At 51.6% G+C, this 17,993-nt stretch overlaps 1 protein-coding gene across 7 annotated transcripts; it reads left to right on the top strand.

Annotated features, from left to right (window-relative positions):
- Positions 1-1,211: 1,211 nt before the first annotated feature.
- Positions 1,212-17,959, top strand: LOC143661289 (ral guanine nucleotide dissociation stimulator-like). 7 transcript variants are annotated; one of them, XM_077134807.1, is made up of 18 exons: positions 1,212-2,889; positions 5,892-6,085; positions 6,700-6,762; positions 7,268-7,467; positions 8,222-8,475; positions 9,219-9,434; positions 9,775-9,878; positions 10,330-10,390; positions 12,057-12,128; positions 12,607-12,681; positions 12,792-13,013; positions 13,259-13,291; positions 13,614-13,735; positions 13,940-14,038; positions 14,337-14,529; positions 14,722-14,943; positions 16,203-16,317; positions 17,694-17,959. In XM_077134807.1, the coding sequence occupies exons 1-18, from the start codon at positions 2,857-2,859 to the stop codon at positions 17,822-17,824; spliced, it is 2,409 nt and encodes an 802-aa protein (XP_076990922.1). In that variant the 5' UTR covers positions 1,212-2,856; the 3' UTR covers positions 17,825-17,959. The 7 variants fall into 7 exon arrangements, with proteins under 7 accessions (XP_076990922.1, XP_076990921.1, XP_076990919.1 ...); XM_077134806.1 differs by lacking the exon at positions 1,212-2,889 and adding an exon at positions 3,323-4,536 and having other exon boundaries at positions 12,792-12,998; XM_077134804.1 differs by lacking the exon at positions 1,212-2,889 and adding an exon at positions 3,323-4,536.
- The last annotated feature ends 34 nt before the right edge of the window (positions 17,960-17,993 follow it).

Below are 17,993 nucleotides of genomic sequence, written 5' to 3'. Positions count from 1 at the left end.
GAGCCATCTGAACCTCTACTTCATCACCCACAAGCCTCCGTAGTACTGTCTGCAAGGACCCCTGTGGGGAACAAGGCCAGTGTCACCCTGCCTGAATCTGATGGACTTTTGTGCAGAGGTCTGGAATGCCTACTTCCTAAGCAGCCGATGGCAGATCATGGGCTGCCTATACCTGGAACCAGAGACCTGCAGGCAGGATACCCCAGTGATCCAGGGAGTCAGTTCTCCAAGCCTCAGGTGGGGTGGGGTATGGCCCTGGCCTGCCAACCACTGAATGTGTCAGGAGAGTCCAACCCAGGATGGATGAGGTCTTTATAAACTCTAAAAGGCTGTGCACACAGGAGGAGAATAAGGGCCCCACAGTGATGAGGCCAAAAAAAATGTCAGATAAGAAGAGGATAAAGCTGAGAGATTAAAGCTCGTAGGCCTGAACAGTCTTCCCAGGGCAGAGGGGCCTTCACTTGAAGCTGGGAGCTTTGGGGCAGTCTCCACTAGTCCTCAAAGTGCTTGAAATTCCACTTCAGTACCCCCTCTGGTTGCATATGGCCCTCACCGCACAGGGGAACTCTAATATGCAAATATGAAAGGTGTCCAGTTAACTTTCTCTGATTAGAGAGTTTCAGAGAACAGTGAGGCCCCAGGCAACAAGTGCCCAACTTTTTCCCAAGGGTCCAAGAATCACCTTTGAAAGTGGTATGGTTGGGGGTGGGCCATGGTGGCTCAGCAGGCAAGAATGCTTGCCTGCCATGCCAGAGGACCTGGGTTCGATTCCCTGTGCCTGACCATGTAAAAAAAAAAAAAAAAAAAAAAAGGTATGATTGGACTTACCCAGGGTCTAAGCCTTGCCCGTTTGCCCATGTGAAGCCATACCCCTTGCACTAGCCACTGCCTTTGAATGGGCATCTCAGGCACGTTTCCGTAAGGGTTCATGTGCTAGGATCCTAAGCAAGGTTTTGTCCACCTCCCATTGAAGCATCTTCTTTGACCAGTGCTAGGACATTCTAGCTTTCAAACACAATGTTTGTTTTGCTAAATGTGTCTGAATGCACTATACTAGAAATGCATTGGCTTTTTATTTTTATTTTTTATTTTTTTATTATTATTTTTTTTTTACAGGGGCAGGCACCGGGAATGGCAGGCAAGCATTCTTACCTGCTGAGCTACCGTGGCCCACCCTAAATGCATTGGCTTTTGCAGTAAGGATTTATTAGTTTACAAATTTACAGCTTTAAGGTTATGAAAATGTTCCGATGAAAGCATCATTAGGAAGATACATTCTCAGTGGAATGGCCACTTACATCTGAGGTTCCTCTGTCATATGTCCGGTGTCTGCTGGTTCTTATCTTTTGGTTTCCAATGCCTTCAGCTTGCAATTCCAGTGGCTTACTATTTGCATGCTTTTGGGATCTCTTTTAGAATCACCGGGGAATTTGCCTCCCAACTCTGTGGGTGTTATTGCTTTTTATGCTCCCATAATGTACTCTAGTAAAGGATTAAGATGCACCTTGAATGGTCTTGGTCCCATCTCAGTTGAAACAACCTAATCAAAGGTCCCACTTAGAATACATCTATACACAAAAGAATGGATTAAAAGAACATGGCCTTTTCTGGGGTACATCAGCTTCAACCCAGCACACACACCATCCTTCAGCAGACTGAGGATATGATTATTCCACTGTCCTGAGATCAACAGTAACCTAGAGTATTGGTGGCTGTCTTCCAGGGGGACTGGGTGAAGTGGAAGGACTATCCTTCCCTTTCCTAAGTGAAAGGGAACAGAAAACACTAGCTGAAGAGCCCTGTGGGCTTTGGTCTCTTTCTCCCTGAGTGCATACTGAATGTACGTGGGGGTTAACTCAGCCCTGTGAGGCCACTTGCTGGTCAACCCCTCCAGGTGGATTTGAAAGCTCATATAGAGGAGGTGGGGCAGAGGAGACATGTGGAAGCACATCTTCTAAACTGCACTCAGTTGAGGAAATCAGTACCCATTCCTTGTACGTGCCTTTCTTTCCCCCTTTCCCTCCCTAGTCCATTAATTGACAGAAGCCTTTTGTTCAGACACACATCTGTTGTGAGCATCCCTTCCCCTGCGTTGGTCTATTTGACCCCACCAAACCCTGTCCACTGGGGAAAAGGAAGCAGGAGTGGAATCAGGGCTTTTTCTGTTTAAGCTCTGGCTTGCAGAATACACTTCAAGACTTGACTCTTGTTTTCATTTTAAGCTGATGACTTAATCACATATTTTGACAACTTGGTTCAGTTCTCACCAGTTTGACATAGTGGTCACTGCAAACATATTAAGGAACTTGCCTTGGGCTTAGGGGCCAAAAAGAAGATGCTTGCAGTTGGTTGGGAGTGAATGGAGCAGAATGCAAGCTGGGAGACCCAAACCTTGCTGCAGGTTAGATCAGGTTAGAAGTTCATAAAACACAATTGTCAGTCTTACCTGGGCAGGTCAATGTTTTCTGCTCTCTGAAGCCTTCATCTTTTGGGAAATGCCACTTTAATGAATATAATAGAAGATTATCCCTGTAGTCATCGTGCACCTTTGTCCTGTAGTTGCATCCCTGCATCTAAGCTTCATGTCGTTTCTTTAGGCTCAGTTGTCTCCCTTCCCTCTTTGTAGTCTAAAATCATCACCCAACCTCTAAGGTCTGATGCAGAACATGTTTGCTGATGCTCCCCACCCATCAGGAATGCTCTTCCCACCGTGTATGTCACATAACCTGGACAATTCCCAGTGACTCCTTTCTATAATCACCTCCAGGAAGCCTGCTTGGATTTTTACACTGTCTGGAGAGGAGGTTTATGTGCATCCTCTGAAGAGCTCCTATCAACTCTAAGTCATTATTCTTCATGTGGACATGCCACCTCTTCACCCTCCCAGCTGTAAGTTTCAAGAAGTCATGGACGATGCCCCAGTCTTTGCCATTTGCTGGACACAGAGATGGTGCTTTCAGGATTTTAGTTGAATAACTGCATGAATGTGAGACAGGTGAAAGAGCCTTAGGTGTTTCCAAACTGATCTCTGAGATTTTGGACATTGAGCAGTTCAGTCTATCCATTTTAACGCAGTGGTGAGGATTAAGTGACATTAGATTAATCAGACATATCAGGTATGACATTTCCTGAAGAACTACTTTGACAAGTAGTCAACTCTGCAACTTTGAGCCACCATTCTCACACATTAAGAAGGCAGATGGCCACCATTATACCGGCATTGTACAAATGAAGACATTTAGGCAAACCTCCTTTTCCATGGGTGAAGCTTAAGGGTCTGGGCTTGGGTGGGGTGGACATGTGTCAACTTGGCTTCCTCCTGCTCTGAATTGCTACCCGTGTGATGAGACAGCCTTGCCTGTGTCCCAGTGATCACCTTTTTCACTCCCAGTGTGCTTAGTGCTGAATCAGCTGCAGGATATTCTTATAGTTCTTATCATAAGACACTCCCGTTCATGTTCCCTCAACCCTGTAGTAGGAGCTCCCTTCACTCTGGGTACAGGCCAAGCATTTCTCCATGTACAAGCCACTTCCTCCATGGCTGTCATGTCTATTCCCTTAGCCCACACTCCTTATTGACTTGTGTTTGAGACTGTGCCCATAGAACACCCTTTTGGAGACTTTTAGGAAGTTAATTTGGGTTCAGCTTGACCTAGACTATCCACAGCATTGGCCTGTTTGAGACACTTGGTTCTGATTCTAATTAGAATGGGAAGCCATTGGAAGATTTCATGCCAAAGAGCAATCATATCTGCAGTACATTTAAGTTTAAACTCATCATGTTGTCCGTCCAGAGATGAGTCCAGGGGTGAATCTGACTTTCCCAGGATCTGATAGGCAGAACTCGGCATTCTTTTGAGTGGTATTCCATGTGATGGAGTACCACTTCTTACAAGACTTTCATCTCTGTTAGTGTATGAGCTCCCCTGCAATCAGCCGTGGCTTGCGTACTTATTATCTCATAACCACTTGATGACCCAGGTAGTAGATGGTGAAAATAGCCCATTGTGTAGTTGTGGAGAAATTAGGAGACACCGCAATAAGGGTAACAGTGCACACGTCAGGGTGACAAAATTCAAAAGAGGGATTAGTTGTGTGTGAATTGAGTTCTCTTTGCTCATGCCTGGGGCCCTCTCTGTACCTGGCCTTCCCAAGAAGCAGTGGGGAGGGATGTGTTATGGGAGTTGGGACCAGTTAATGGGATGAATTGGTTGAGGGGGATGAGATGTCAGGCATCTGGAGGGACCTTCCTGGAGGTCCTGTCAGTTAAGAAATTTCAGTTAAGATGACCTCACTTCCTTGGACATAGAGCCCACAGAACTTGGAACCCTGGTAACCAGGCACCTAGATTTGAAAGCAGCCTCCGAACTGGCTCACTTTGCCAGAGACGCTTGAAGGATGAGTATGTTCTCGTGGTGTTTTCCTCGATTTCGAGCATCTGGCTCTCAGCGAGAGAGGAAAGAGACATTTTCGTCTAGACGTAGACATTGGCTGAACCCTGCCACACGACGTAGCTTGGGCAGGGGTTACCGAAATGTGAGTCAAGGTGGCCCAAGTTCAGACACTTCAGGAAAGGACAGCTTAGTCACCCAGCCTGTGCGGCCCCATATCCCTCCTCATTTCAGTGTGCAGGAGGCATGAGGAATGTGATCACTGTGGCAGGGTTGGGAGACCTGATGGACTCTGTGTTGTCACATCAGATCAGGGTGGCTGGTGGGAAACCAGGTGGTAATGGTAAGGAGCCACGATTCCCTCTATTAATCCTGGTCACAGAAGTTGTCATCTCTTTGGAAGTGGAATGGGGTTGTGTGCAGAATCCCCCTTTTGTGCCTCATCAAGGTTGCATAAATAGCGTAGGGTCTCCTCTGAGACCATGTTCAGGCAGGCTCTAGACCTGCGCCAGCCTTTTGTGCAGATAAGAGCAGGCCCTGCCGTTTCTCCAACCCAGTGCCCTGAGCTTCTGGGGTGGGCCAGATGTTGCAGATCCTACAAAGGTGACTTCTGCCAGTGTCCAGCCCACAACTTTGCCCTCTGTTTTGCCAAAATTGTCAGTGGCAACGCGAACTTGTACCCACTCTACCAGTCTGTGCAGACTTGTTCTCGGCCATGTAGAAAGTCGTTATTTACACTTGTAGCATCTGAGAAGGGATGACGGTATTGTTTTCAGTTCAGGTCAAGCCATGAGCTCCTTTACATTGTGCTGCACTTTTTCTTTTTACTTGCTGAACACTGCTGTCCCCTGGAGTAGGTGGCTGGATTGTCCTTCCACACTTTCTCCAAGGTTATAGACACACTCATGAAGGTGGTTTGGGCTGTAAAGAAAAGAGGCTCACTCTATGCCATCAATTCTGGTGTCAAATGTCCACATCACAGAATGCCAGGAACTGTGGCCTAAGTTCCTGAAGTTCCTATGTCCCTAAGTTGTAGAAACTGCCTCGTAAGCGAGGAAGGAAATATAGGAGCAACCTCTCCCTCCATGTCTTGAGCAGTCCCTGCTTCCCACACTATGAAAGCAATATCACAAAGCCCATGCATCAGTGGTTGTGGCTTCTGACCTCCACAATCCTGAATTGACCTTTAAGGTTCCCTCATCTCATGTTTGGGAGTAGCTTGTGAGTTCTCATGGGATTAATGCACTTCCCAGGCAATAATGCGGGGAGGTTCAACTGTTACTCAGCTCTCAGATGATGGCAAGCATCTCAGCACTTCATTATTCCCTCACCTTAGTTCTACTTTGGAATCTGAGACCTCTTTCTGGTAGATGCACTCTTGTCCCACTTCTTGGCTGAAGTCACGGAAGGTCTGGGAAAGGCAAGTCTATACTCCCTGCCTTTGCTCCTGGGTTCCCACTGCAGTGGTAAATCTCCTGCTCCTGCTTTGCCCCATCCTAGCATGGAAGAGCATCGGCTTTGAAAGGGACACAAAATGACCCGACGTGCATCAAGAACAGGCGTGCTTGGGAGCAGCTCTTCAAACAACTGGAGCAGGCTGTTCAAGAGGGTGACGACGTGAGCATACACATCCTCCTGTGCATTTACCGGCAGTCGCATTCCATCAGAGACATCCTGGACCAGGTGTCCCGTAGGTGAGTGCGTGCCCCTCCTCCTTCCCATGATGGCTCTGCCAAGCCCACGCTCTATGACTGGGGAAGGCCATTGCAGCCTCGAGCCTCAGTTTCCTCCTCTCACAAGTAGGGTAGGAACAGGGTCTACTGCCTGAGGTCAGTCAGCACTGAATGAACAGAACATGGAGAGCGCTTCCCTTTGCCAGGCTCCACAAAAGAGGGATCAGTGGGGAGGATTGTCAGCACTTAGAAATTGCCTCTGTACCTGAAGAGACCCTGCCATGAACTCTGGAAACCTGTCTCCTCATTCCAGGGAGGTTTGAGTTTCCATTTCTGTGGACGCTGGTCTTACTGTAGCCTGAGCTGAGTAAAGTGGGGACTGGCAGAGGAGCCCCAGGCCCTGACCCTTATCTGAGAAAGTTCAGCTCAGTGATTATTCATTCATCAGACAAACATGAAGAGTCGAACACGTGCAGGCACTTTTTAATGCACTTAGCCTACGTCATTGAAGAAAGCTGCCAAAGTCCCTGTGCTCCTGGGCTTGCTTGCTCGTAGGGGTCAGATGGAAGCATCAGGCATTATTACTAGGAGGTGCACCCAGGGGGTTACACATGACAGTCTCATGTCCCTTCTAGTTATGGAGATATCTGCAGCTTTGGTGACGGGAATGGAGAAGTCGGCCAGGAATGCTTCAAAAAGTGAGTGAGCTCTGTGTGAGGAGAGAGGGACACCTTCCTCAAAGTTCAGAATGGGGTGTGGGAGCTGGTGGCAGAAGAGGCTACTCAGAGCCCTGAATCCCTCTCATGCTTGCCACTGGACAGCAGAGGCTAGGGCTGCATCACCTGAAGGAGGACAGGAGTGACAGCGAGCCGAAGAAGGCACTTCTCAGGGCCTGACCTCCAGACCTATGGCCCGAGGGAACAGGGCAGGCTGAGGCTGGAGGACAGACTCTGTTCCCTCATCATACAAAGAGTTATGACCTCCTCCTGTTTGCCAGTTCCATGGCAATGTTTGAGCCAGCACAACCCCTCCATGTTTTCCTGAAGAGTCTGTCCCAGTGGGAGGGGGCCAAGGAGAGACAGATGGATAGGTCTGTCTGGCTTGCTTGACCCAGGAGCCCTGCCCCTGGGTGGGTGGTCATCAAAGGTCAGTGTGGAAGGAATGGCCATTCCTCTCACTCTGCTGCCTACCTGTCCATCGCAGCGTCATCTTCTGCCTCCTGCTCACCTGGCTTGTTGACTATCCAGATGATTTTGATCAGCCTCCAGACTTTCCTTGCCTCAGGCAGCTGGTGGACCTTGCGCAGGTTGTCCTGCCTGGGTCCGTCCTGGAGAGACGAGCTCACGCCCTGTTCTCTGAGCTGCAGCAGAGAAGCTCAGAATCCTCTGAGACCAAGACAGAGGGTGAGGAGCATCAGGGACAGGGTGGGGAGAGGAGGAGGCCAGGCCTCACAAGGAGGAAACTCCTGAGTTTGCCTGTGGGCCAGAAGTAAGGAGGGGGGTTGCAGTCTGGGAAGACTTTCTGTGGTTTGCCTGCTTGAGGGAGCTGCACATCCTGGCAGTGCAGTCATTTGGGCATCTGGAAAAGGGTCTGGAAAGCCAGCTGTGTTGTTGTGTTGTCCTCCTTTCCAGCCATCATGTCAGAACTAGAGTTGTAAACCACTGAAGTGGCCCTCCAGAGCCAGTTCCATCACTGGCTCCAGACATTGTTTCAGCCCTAGACCTGGAGGCACCTCAAGCACAACTTCCAGTTCCATGAGCAGAGATGGAGCCACTGTAGTTTGTAGAGCTCCAGCCACCTCCTACATCTTTTACTGCTGTTCCAGAGCTGAAGGCAGTTCTGATGCAAGCTCCAAGGTTATTCCTCTTTAGAACCAGAGCTGGATGACTCACCTGTTGTAGCATCAGCTACAGTTGGTGGTGACTCCAATCCTGTTGGTCCTGCCACCTCCAGAGGTTCAGTCATTTACTGCTTCTGATCTGGAGTCATCCACTTCACCATTCAAAGTACCATCTCCAGAGCTGGCAGCAGCTACACTGCCACATCCAGAGGTGGTGTCCTTGCCAACGCTGGAGCTGGAGGCAGTTATTTCAGCAGCACTAGCATCAGTTCCACAGTAGGAGGTGGCTCACCAGTCACCACTACTGTCACTTTCAGAACCAGCAGCAGTGCCATCTCTGGATCGAGTGCGTGCTACGTCACCAGCTATAGCACCAGCTGCAGAGCAGGAGGCTGTACTGGTGCCGCCTCCAGTGACACCTGTGGAGGTGCAATCAGCACCACCTCTCATGCCATCAGAAGAGCCTTCCTTGTCAGCTGAGAGTCCAGATGATGGGCTAAGGGAGGTGAAGTCTCCAGTCCTGGCATTCCATCCCAGGCAGATGGCAGAGCAGCTAACAAGGATGGAAGTGGTGAGCAGCTGGGCTTGGTAGGGTGGAATTGAGGGGAACTTTTCTGGCATGTGCTGCCTGTGACTTGCCATTCCCTCATCTGGAGTCCAAGCATCTTGGTCCAAATCCCAGCTCCACCATTTTCTAGCCTGGGGGCCTAGGCAATTTTCTAATTCCTAGTGTCTCACTTTCCCAGCTGGAGGGGAGGTCACAGGACACTGACCACATGTGCGATAGCAAGGGGCTCCAGAGTTTCAGTGTGTTAGAACCAATGAGATCTTTCTTGGCCTGGCCAGCTGAGCAGCCAAGATGATCACGCATATATATGCACAGCCTGTTCCAGGGCTCAAGCCGTTCTCTCCAGGAGGCCTCCACAGCTTCTACATGGATGAGACACCAGTGTATCCAGAACATAGCACTGACAGGGAATGTGTATCTGCACAACATTCGAGGGAGGCGAATAGCTATGGGGAGGTACAGAAGCTGCTTCTTAGGCGTGGGTTGCAGGAGATGCTATCCTGTGATTGTTGCTGCTGAGGAAGGACTTAAGGAAAATGCAGTTTTCTTCTGCCTGGCAACATTGGGTCCTGGGTCTTGCAAGTGCTGGGCAATCTCAGGGGCCGAGACCCCAAACCAGAGACCCCCTCAAGGCTGAAGCCACACCCTCCATTTGCAAAGCTGCAGCTTGGAACACTGGACCGTTGTCTGGGGATGGTGGAGTCAGTCAGTGTTCAGGTGGACAATGACACTCCCAACCTCCCCAGGAGCTGTTCAGGAAAGTCCAGGCTTTCCACTGTTTGCATGCCATCTGGTCGCAGCGGGCGAAGCTGGGTGAAGAACATCTGGCATCCACCATCCAAGCCACCATCAGCCAATTCCAGTGTGTTAGCAGCAGTGTCATCACAACGTGCCTCGGGAACCAGAGGATGAGGGCCTCGGACAGGGCCAGGGTGGTGGAGCATTGGATTCAGGTGGCTAAGGTATGCTGTGGTAAGCTGCATCCTCTACCTCCTGGTTCCTGGATTTTACTCTTTACTTTGGTCACACTCAGGTTTCGATGCGTCGTCTAGGTCCCTCCACAGACCCTTGGCCCTCCGTGTTTGGTGCCTCTGCACTTACCTTGCCTGTCCCAGGAGCAGAGCACTCACTTCTTACCTGGTCTCCTTCCTGACTTGGGCTAAAGCCCTCCTCCCTGAATAGTTTCACACTCTGGGCACAAGGGGGCACACACTCAGGATCTCGGTGGGTGTCTGCCTCTGCTAGAAGGAGAGATGCCAGCTTAGCCGCCCTTTCTTGACTCGTTCCTTTTTCCTTCTGCAGGAGTGCCAAGAGCTGAAGAATTTTTCCTCCCTGAATGCGATCCTGTCTGCCCTGCAGAGTAACACCATTGAACGCATGAAGCAGACGTGGGAGGAAGTCTCCAGGTGGGTCTCCCTATCTCCAGAGAAACTCCAGGGGGGACCTGGGGCCTCACCCGAGTCTGGGCATTGTCCCCTCAGTGGCTGACCCTGCTGAAAGGCAGTGCATCCTGTTGCCGAGGGTGGTATGGGTGGGGATCAGAGTCTCCATGTTCCCTGAGGGCAGTTATTCCGGTGAGGAGAGGGTGCCTGACCTGTCAGGTGCAGAGCTGAGCCAGAGGGGAGACCTCCCAGGGATTCCGGCAAGGCAGCACAGCTCTCTGTCCAATTGAAATCAACTAGGAAAAGCAAGTGGCACTGTTGATGTGGCGTGGGGATCCCATCTGGCCATGGAAAGTTTATAGTCACTCAGTTTCAAAAGCATTCATGCAGTCCTTTGGGTTCCCTTGAGTATAAAATCCTATGGATTTGCATTCACACCATCACCCCAATTTTCTATTCTTTCTCCTGCCTAAAGGGGTAGCTCCTGCCTATTGGAAGAAATGAGGCAAACCTTGAATTGGGACCTCCCAATCCAGGTAAATTTGGGGCAGGTGGCGCCAACAGGGTGGGCTATTGTTCTCTTGGATTGAAGACAATTTTCCAAGTTTCAATGCAAAATTCCAGTATGGTCTTTGTGTGATCTAAGATGAAGAGGGATTTGGTTGGCTGGACACAGCCTGGGAGCAGATGGAGGGAGGAAGCCCTGGTCCTCAGGTGTAGTGAGGCAGCAGTTTCAGGAACACACAGTGAGTGTGAAGGTTTAGCAGGTCTCCTTCCGTGTGGTACGAGTCTACTCCTGGGGCTGCGTCAGCAGTTTCATATGTCCCAGGTATTTATGAGTACTGTTTGGAGGACTTATAAAATTGGGGCAGTTCGCCTGAAAATGTAGAGCTGTGTTCCAGTAGCCCTGTTTCTTGAAGATGATTGTGTGATGATATAGCTCTCACAATGTGACTGTGTGATTGTGAACACCTTGTGTCTGATGCTCCTTTTATCTACCTTGTCAACAGACGAGTGGAACATATGGAATAAAAATAAATAATAGGGGGAACAAGTGTTAAGATAAATTTAGTTTGAAATGCTAGTGATCAATGATAGCGAGGGGTAAGGGGTATGGTATGTATAATCTTTTTTTTCTCTGTTTTCGTTTTATTTCTTTTTCTGTTGTCTTTTTGTGAATTGATGCAGATGTTCTAAGAAATGATGACTACGCAACTATGTGATGATATTGAGAATTACTGATTCTATATGTAGAACGGAATGATCATATGTTAATGTTTTTGTTCGTTTGTTGTTAAATTTCTTTTTCATTAATAATTTTTTAAAAAATGGGGGCAGTTCATTCTGGACCTTAATTAGAAACCACAGAAAAGAGGAAGGAAAATGTCAATGCCCAGTGCTTGCGGAGGCTCTTTCTACCTGGCCATTCGGAGCTGAACCATGAAGTGGCCCCTTCCTGGGTAGATATACAGAGAGTTCTTGGCAGAGGGAACTTCCTGAGAGGCTTGTTGGGGACGGGGGATCATTGGCATGAACTTTGGCAGAGACTGTGGGACAGAGTCTCCAGTGGGCTTGGGCAGGCAGAAGCTGCTCAATCAGGCCTCCAGAGCCCTCTGTTCCCTTCCCTGGTGACATGTCTGGCTGCATTACTCACCACACAGCATGAGGGCAGGATAACTCTGGGCATATGTGCTGAGGGTTGAGGTGCTTTCATAACAGGCTGAGCTAGGCAGAGCCTGTGACCTCTAACTCCCAGCAGAGCCAGGAATAAGTTGTTTCCCTCTGCGTTCCCTGTTTCCTCTACTGGTAATGACACGAGGACACACTGTCTTGTCTTCCTCATGATGTAGTAGGAGATTCAAGGGAAGACAAGACTATGGGCACTCTCTCCTGTGGCGCCAAGGAGGAGAAGGTGCTAGAGAGAGCACCCCATAGAGAAAGTAACACTGAGATCTGTGGGACACAGCTCTCCTCTGCGCTTTGGAGGTGAGATAAGAGGCTCAGATTGGTCAGGACACTTGTTCAGGGTCCCCCCTAGTGTGTGTTGCAGCTGCGATTCCCATCCTAAATCTCAGCTCACATCTGGTAGCAGCAGCATTTCTGCCAGTTGATGCGGGCAAGCTATTGAAGGCCCCAGTCGTGAGAAGAGACTATGCGGTGAGAGGAGGATGGCCTCAGTGACTTGGCTCTCCACCCTTGTAGGAAGGGACCTCGGTGGATTTGACTGGGGAAGTGAAACCAAAAAGAGTGCAGAAGAGGCCACTGTGTGAGTGGGTAAGTTTTCCTGAGGCCAAGGAGAGGCAGGGCAGCACTTGCATCCAGGACTGCATAGGGGTCCCTCCTCCTTGTATGACTGCCTCCTGGTGCTACTGTGCCTGCAAAGCCTCTATGAGCTGTGGGCTCTTTTGGACCCTGAGGACAGTGGTTTGCTCAGCTCATACATAGGAGGCCCTGTTGTAGCCAGTCAAAGGACGGCCTTGGGAGAGCCCAGTTCAAGATGGATTTTTGGGTCGGAGGGTCCAGCGACCAATAAGATTTGCAATTTGCCAAAAGCTCTCCTTTGGAGGTGACTAGCAGGACTATTGTGGTTCATGGGGTTGGAGGGTTGGTCAGTGGAAAGTTGCTGAGTGTCCCAGATGTGCGCAGTGGGTGGTCCCGAGTCTGAGACTGAGACTTCAGTGCAGGGGCAAGGGTGGGCCGCAGAGAGTCAGGGATCCTCATGCTACATCTGATGCCGGTGTTTCTCATCCAGGCCACCGTTCCCCACCTGTGGATGCTCCTGTCAGAGAGAATCTGCGACACTCCAGCTCACCAGGATACTCAGGAAGTGAGTAGTACCGGGGTCCAGGGAAGGGGGATGTGGGGGCCATGAGGCTTGGGGGAGAGATTCCCTCCCTGAGCCCCAAGCTGTCAGCCCTGGGACCAGCTCATCCATAGGAGCATCTCACAACCCTGGGAGCTGCGGCGTCATATCCACTTCCAGACAAGGAATGCAGAGGGCGGGCAGAAGCCATATCCCACATCTCCTTTGTGCATCCGTTCCTGACCTCACAGCTACATGAGGTGGAGTCTGAACTGGACATGGCTTCTCCCTCAAGCATTACCATGTGGGTAGCACGAAGTCAGCTGCTCTGTGAGGGAAAGGTTTGTGAATGTCTGGTGAGTTCTTTCCAGCCTGTCCCCACAGTCTCTCCATGTGTCATCACAGACGGTCAGGCCAAAAGTTCTGGATGCCTCTGCCCCGGGTTCCCTGTTTGGGGCAAGGTCCCTGAGCATGTCTGAGCACTTTGGGTGATGGCCTGCCCCTGGTGAACCCTCACAGTAGTGCAGCAGGAGCTGGGTGAGGGGATTTTGTCAGAACCTGGAGGACCTCATCTCATGGGCATGGGCTGTCTGTCTTACAGGGGAGACTGATCAATTACGAGATAGCGCTGAAGGTGAGGAGCTCGGGGCATCCCTGCAGGGTGGGTGCAGATGTGAGGGGGGCTTCTACCCACTTTCATTTTTTTATGGGGGGAGTTTGATTCTCAGAGATGAAGTTGACCTGCCCTGTGGGGAGCAGGGAGGAGGTGGCATCGAGGACATTTTCCTGGGGGAGGGGCTCTGAGTATCCTCTGCTGAGGACAGGGACATCTGGAAGGAGAGGGCCCGGGAGGAAGAAAACCCTTGCGAGTAAAGACCCGAACCCGACAGCAGCCCCTGTCCCATCCAGCAGGCCCAGCTGGGCCCCCCTCAACCCTCCCCTTCTCTCTGCACCAGGATTACCAGCTCATCCTGAAGATCCAGCTCTTCCAGCTGGGATGGACCTCCATCCGGTTGAGGCCCCTGGAGCAATTTGGGGCCTGGTTTGGTACCGTAGAGCAGCTCACCGAGTCAGAGCGGTAAGACCATGACAGAAAGTGGAAAGCAGCAGGGGGCCTCCTCCCTCCAGCCCAGGCCCTGAAAGCCTGTGGCCATGGCTCTGGGGATCCCTCACACCTGAGGTCTGACTGCTGGGGCTCCCGGCCGCTTTCTTCTTAATAGACTCTGGGAGGGAGCCCTGAGCTGTGGTTCAGGGAACCTCACTGCAGCCCTCTGCCCTGTAGCTACCACCTGTCCTGTGAGCGGGAGCCCCCATCCCTGTCGGCCAGCAACACACTCCAGGCCCCAAGACTGCCAGATGTTCTCCAGCCTCAGAGAACCGAGTACGTTTCCGATTCAGGACAGGGCAGTGTGGCTGCCTAGGGCTCATTTTCTTTGGGTTATGCATGGGCTCCGGGCGTCCACAATTTCGCGTTGGGATTCCCCACCTCCCACTCCTGACGAGTCCTGTGACGATGTCAATTGCCCCATCGTTCTGGACCTGGTGACTCTCGAAAGAAATAGGAGATGCTCAGCGAGCACTGTGGTGCTGGGAGGCATATCCCCTCTGGGTAGGGGGCATATGAGGGTGTGGACTGTGTCCTTGGCACCCACCCCAGGTGAGTTCCCCCTTCCATCCAGCCCCCAGGAACCCATTGCTGAACCCAGCATCAGTGGCACCTCCCTGTCTAGTGACCAGCTAGAGTGTCACCGCAGCCTGAGCACTGGGGACACAACTGCCTCGATCCCAGGACATGTGACCTGCACTTCCCAGCCTGACCTGCAGATCCGCATGGACCCGGTCACTGCAGGGCCTGGTGGACAGGAGAAGCAGGTGCTTGTCCATCCCTGCTCCCAGAAGGTCTGTCCCTGCCTCCCTTCAAAGGCCCGTGTTCCCCTCTCCACACCCACAAAACAGGGTGGCGGTCCAGACTCTTAAGTGGAGCTCCGCGAACCTCTGAATCCCGTGGTCGGCCGGAGGCGTCCCGCAGACTCTGGGGTGGAACCTGATCTCGCTCTCTCCCAGCAGTATGGAGAGCCGACCTCGCCATTGTGCCTGGAGTCGTCCGCTGTCACTGCAGCCTCCAGCGACGCTACTTCCTCCTCGGCCCACCCAGCACACGTGGCCCCTGTGAGGCCCCAAAGAGCCTCAGCCCCACAGCCGCTGTACAACCAGAAGGTGGGCGACCGCTGCATCATCCGTGTCAGCCTGGATGGAGACAGCAGCACCGTGTACAAGAGCATCCTGGTGAGCCGGGCGGGCAGCCGTCCCCGGGGCCCTCTCAGGTCAGACAGCGAATGCGGAATGATTGGCCTGTTCCCTCCCTGGCTCCTGGAGCCCTCAGGCTGGTGGTGGGAGAGGTCAGACACTCAAGCACACCGGGGAGGAGCACAGGCTGGGGTGTGACGGCAATCACGGCTCAGGACAGTGGGCAGGGATTAGAGGCCGCCCTCTGGAGTTTGGGCAGCCTGGAATGACCTCCCTCAGGCAGTCCCTGGGAGGAGGGAGAGAGAGGACAACATGGAAAGCCCCAAGCTTGATGTGTGCCTGGCCCCACCTGAGGAGCAGTCGGGACATCACAAGCAAAGGGGCAGGGGGCATGAGTGAGGTGAGAGGGGCCTCAGGGACTGGGTCACATCTCATCCTAGTTAGGGTAGACCCAGGGCAGCCAGTTAGAGTCTGCTGCTGCCACCCAGGCAGGTGTGTAGGCACTCACTCAGGGAAGCGGCTCTGAAGTGACCAGATTCGGGATAGATCAGCCAGTGGAGCCACATCTGCCCCCGCCTGCACCCTGGCTGCTGGAGGTGCCATGTTACCCCCCCTGCCCTCTTCTGAACTTGACTTAATGCCAGGAGTTGTGTGGTTGAACCTAAGCTGTCACTTGGATCACCTTTCTGTGAGCTTTGCCCATGCCCAGGCATTTGGGGTGATACAGCTGGGGTGTCTCCCATGACTCAGCACAGGCCTGGCATGGAGTAAGCCAGGGGTGTCTGTCTTCTTCTCCTCACTGACATCCAGGCTTGGACTCCTCGGGAATCCTCCTATCGTTCACCTGAGGAGAATGTTCAGGAGGACAGATATCCTGGGGTCTTAGGGATGCCTGAGCTGTGGTGGGAAGTGCTGGCAGAGGCTGGACCCATCCATTTGCAGTACCCACCTGCATGGAGACTTCTTTCCCAGGGACTGTACTAGCTCATAGGTGCTGAGCCGGCTGATGAGCTAGAGAGTAGCGGCCCTGTCCTAGGGGAGTGAGCAATAAGAAGGCTTGTAGGTCTGGTAGGAAATGGGGAAGGAATGATTGGAAAGACCCCCCCCCCTCCTCATTCCATGGTGGTCTCCCAGGGGAGCACAAAATGACCACAGGGCCCCTGTAGACCCAGGCTGAACTAGGATGTGAGAGCTCTGTGCACCCAGCTGAGACAAGTCCTGAAGGGCCCCAGCCCCTGCCCTGGTGGGAGCCAGCTGCAGGACCCATGCCCTGATGAGCCGTCCCCCGACATATCCAGGTGACCTGTGATGACAGGGCCCCAGCAGTGATCCGCAAAGCCCTGGCCAAGTACCACCTGGAGGAGGAAGCAGCACAGGACTACGAGCTGGTACAGATGATTTCCAGACATCGAAGTAAGTAAGGGGCTCATCAAAGAGGCCTCTGTGAGGGGGCAATGTCAGCAGCACGCTCCTAGTCTCCAGGACGGAGGCTGTGTGCTGCAGAAACATCCAGAAATCATGGAGATCAGCATCTCATTGCCCTCCATGCCCACAGGAAATATCCCCTGCCATGACCATCTCCTGGTCATATGTCTTCCTTGGGTGTCGCCTAGGCAGTGGGGTCATAGTACGCAGCTGACATGATTGAGATCCTAGTCAAAGGTCTCTTTTCCTGGCCCGATGGACATGAATGCTAGCTGATGGTCCTCAGTAACAGGCCATCCCTAGCTAGGATGGGATGAGCTGAGCATGCTAAATGATCATGAGTTTCGGGGCACCCATAAGAAATCTTAAAATCCATGTTCTATGGTGCAGAAAGAAAACAAGTTCTTGCTGATCCCCTTGGGAACCTCTAGCGAGGCAATTCCATATAGACAGCAGTGAGCACTGTCATAGAGTCGAGCAGCCTAGTGGCTGGGTCCGTGCAGCAGTTACTTCAGCCGTCTATGGCCATTTCTTATCCCAGAAGGTAGAGGAAAGCACTTCATGTGAAAGCACATCCCCTGACCGTGCACCATTTATGACAACTGTTTTTGTTTTGGGTGAGCTGATCTCATCTTAACACTTATAGCCCAGGCAAACAGTTTTAGGTCCCTGGAGGTTTTTGTCTAAATCCTCTCTTATCTTCCAGCACCACTGGCTGAGATGGGCAGGGTAGGGGTGAGTCCGTCTTTCAGAGAAGGAAGACTGAGACCTTGTGAGAATGAGGACCTAGAGACGGAGCCACACAATTGAGGCAGAAGCAGGAAGCGTGGTCCAGCATTGCATAACAGCAAGCTCTAGGCCAGGACAGTCAGGTGGAAAGCAGGATGAGAGAGGAAGTCAGTGCTAGGTTGAGGGGCCCTAGAGTGGAGAGACTTCCCTGGGTCCTGTTAGGAGGCCTGGGCTTTGCCTGTCTTTCCTTGGTTGTCAGAGGCCTTGTCCTGAGCAGTGCTTGATTCATAGGAGATGTCTGCATTCTAGAAAACTTCTTGAGCCCTGAGATCCCCATCAGTGAAGGCACCTGGGGCAGGGGAGCGGGATGTGCAGATGGGAGGACCCTGTGATACCTCTAAGATGAGGTTGCCAGGGATGGATTCAGTGCCACTCCTAATAAGATTTGTCGGGTTCAGAGCTTTTTGAGTTTTGCCTTTGGGCAGGGGTCATTCCAAGGAGTCTTTGCTGGTACTAGGCATGGACTGGGAGACTCACATCTCTGGCACAGGCAAACCTTGTGTAGTACACAGGCTGTGGAGCCGTTTGGGGCCCACATGAGCACAGCTGACCGCCCCTTTGCCCCTCTCCACCAGGACTGAACATTCCACTGCAAGCTAATGTATTCTATGGGATGGACCCTTCGGGGAATTTTAACTTCGTCCTGCGTAAGCGGACCTCCCAACTGGGGACCAAGTTTCGCGACCAGCCACGTGTGTCAATTTAGAGTTGCAGGAATTGCGATCAGCAGATTGCAAGGTGTTAGTGTGAAATAAACATAATAAAATATGTCAGTATTTGTTGATATTTATATGTTTTAAATATATTTTCAAATATATTGAAATAAATATGATGAAATTTTGCTATTTTTGAATATTTTTTTACTAGACTTAGAA

This window comes from Tamandua tetradactyla, chromosome 17 (assembly GCF_023851605.1).
Source record: "Tamandua tetradactyla isolate mTamTet1 chromosome 17, mTamTet1.pri, whole genome shotgun sequence".
Lineage (NCBI taxonomy): Eukaryota > Metazoa > Chordata > Mammalia > Pilosa > Myrmecophagidae > Tamandua > Tamandua tetradactyla.
This window is presented reverse-complemented; position numbering and strand designations above follow the sequence as displayed.

Bases quoted from the DNA above. Each gene is read 5' to 3' on its own strand.
- LOC143661289 (XM_077134804.1), top strand. From the start codon at position 4,399: ATGAGTATGTTCTCGTGGTGTTTTCCTCGATTTCGAGCATCTGGCTCT. The intron at 9,435-9,774 runs GTATGCTGTGGT...TTCCTTCTGCAG, and splicing joins ATTGGATTCAGGTGGCTAAG to GAGTGCCAAGAGCTGAAGAA. The intron at 9,879-10,329 runs GTGGGTCTCCCT...TCCTGCCTAAAG, and splicing joins ACGTGGGAGGAAGTCTCCAG to GGGTAGCTCCTGCCTATTGG.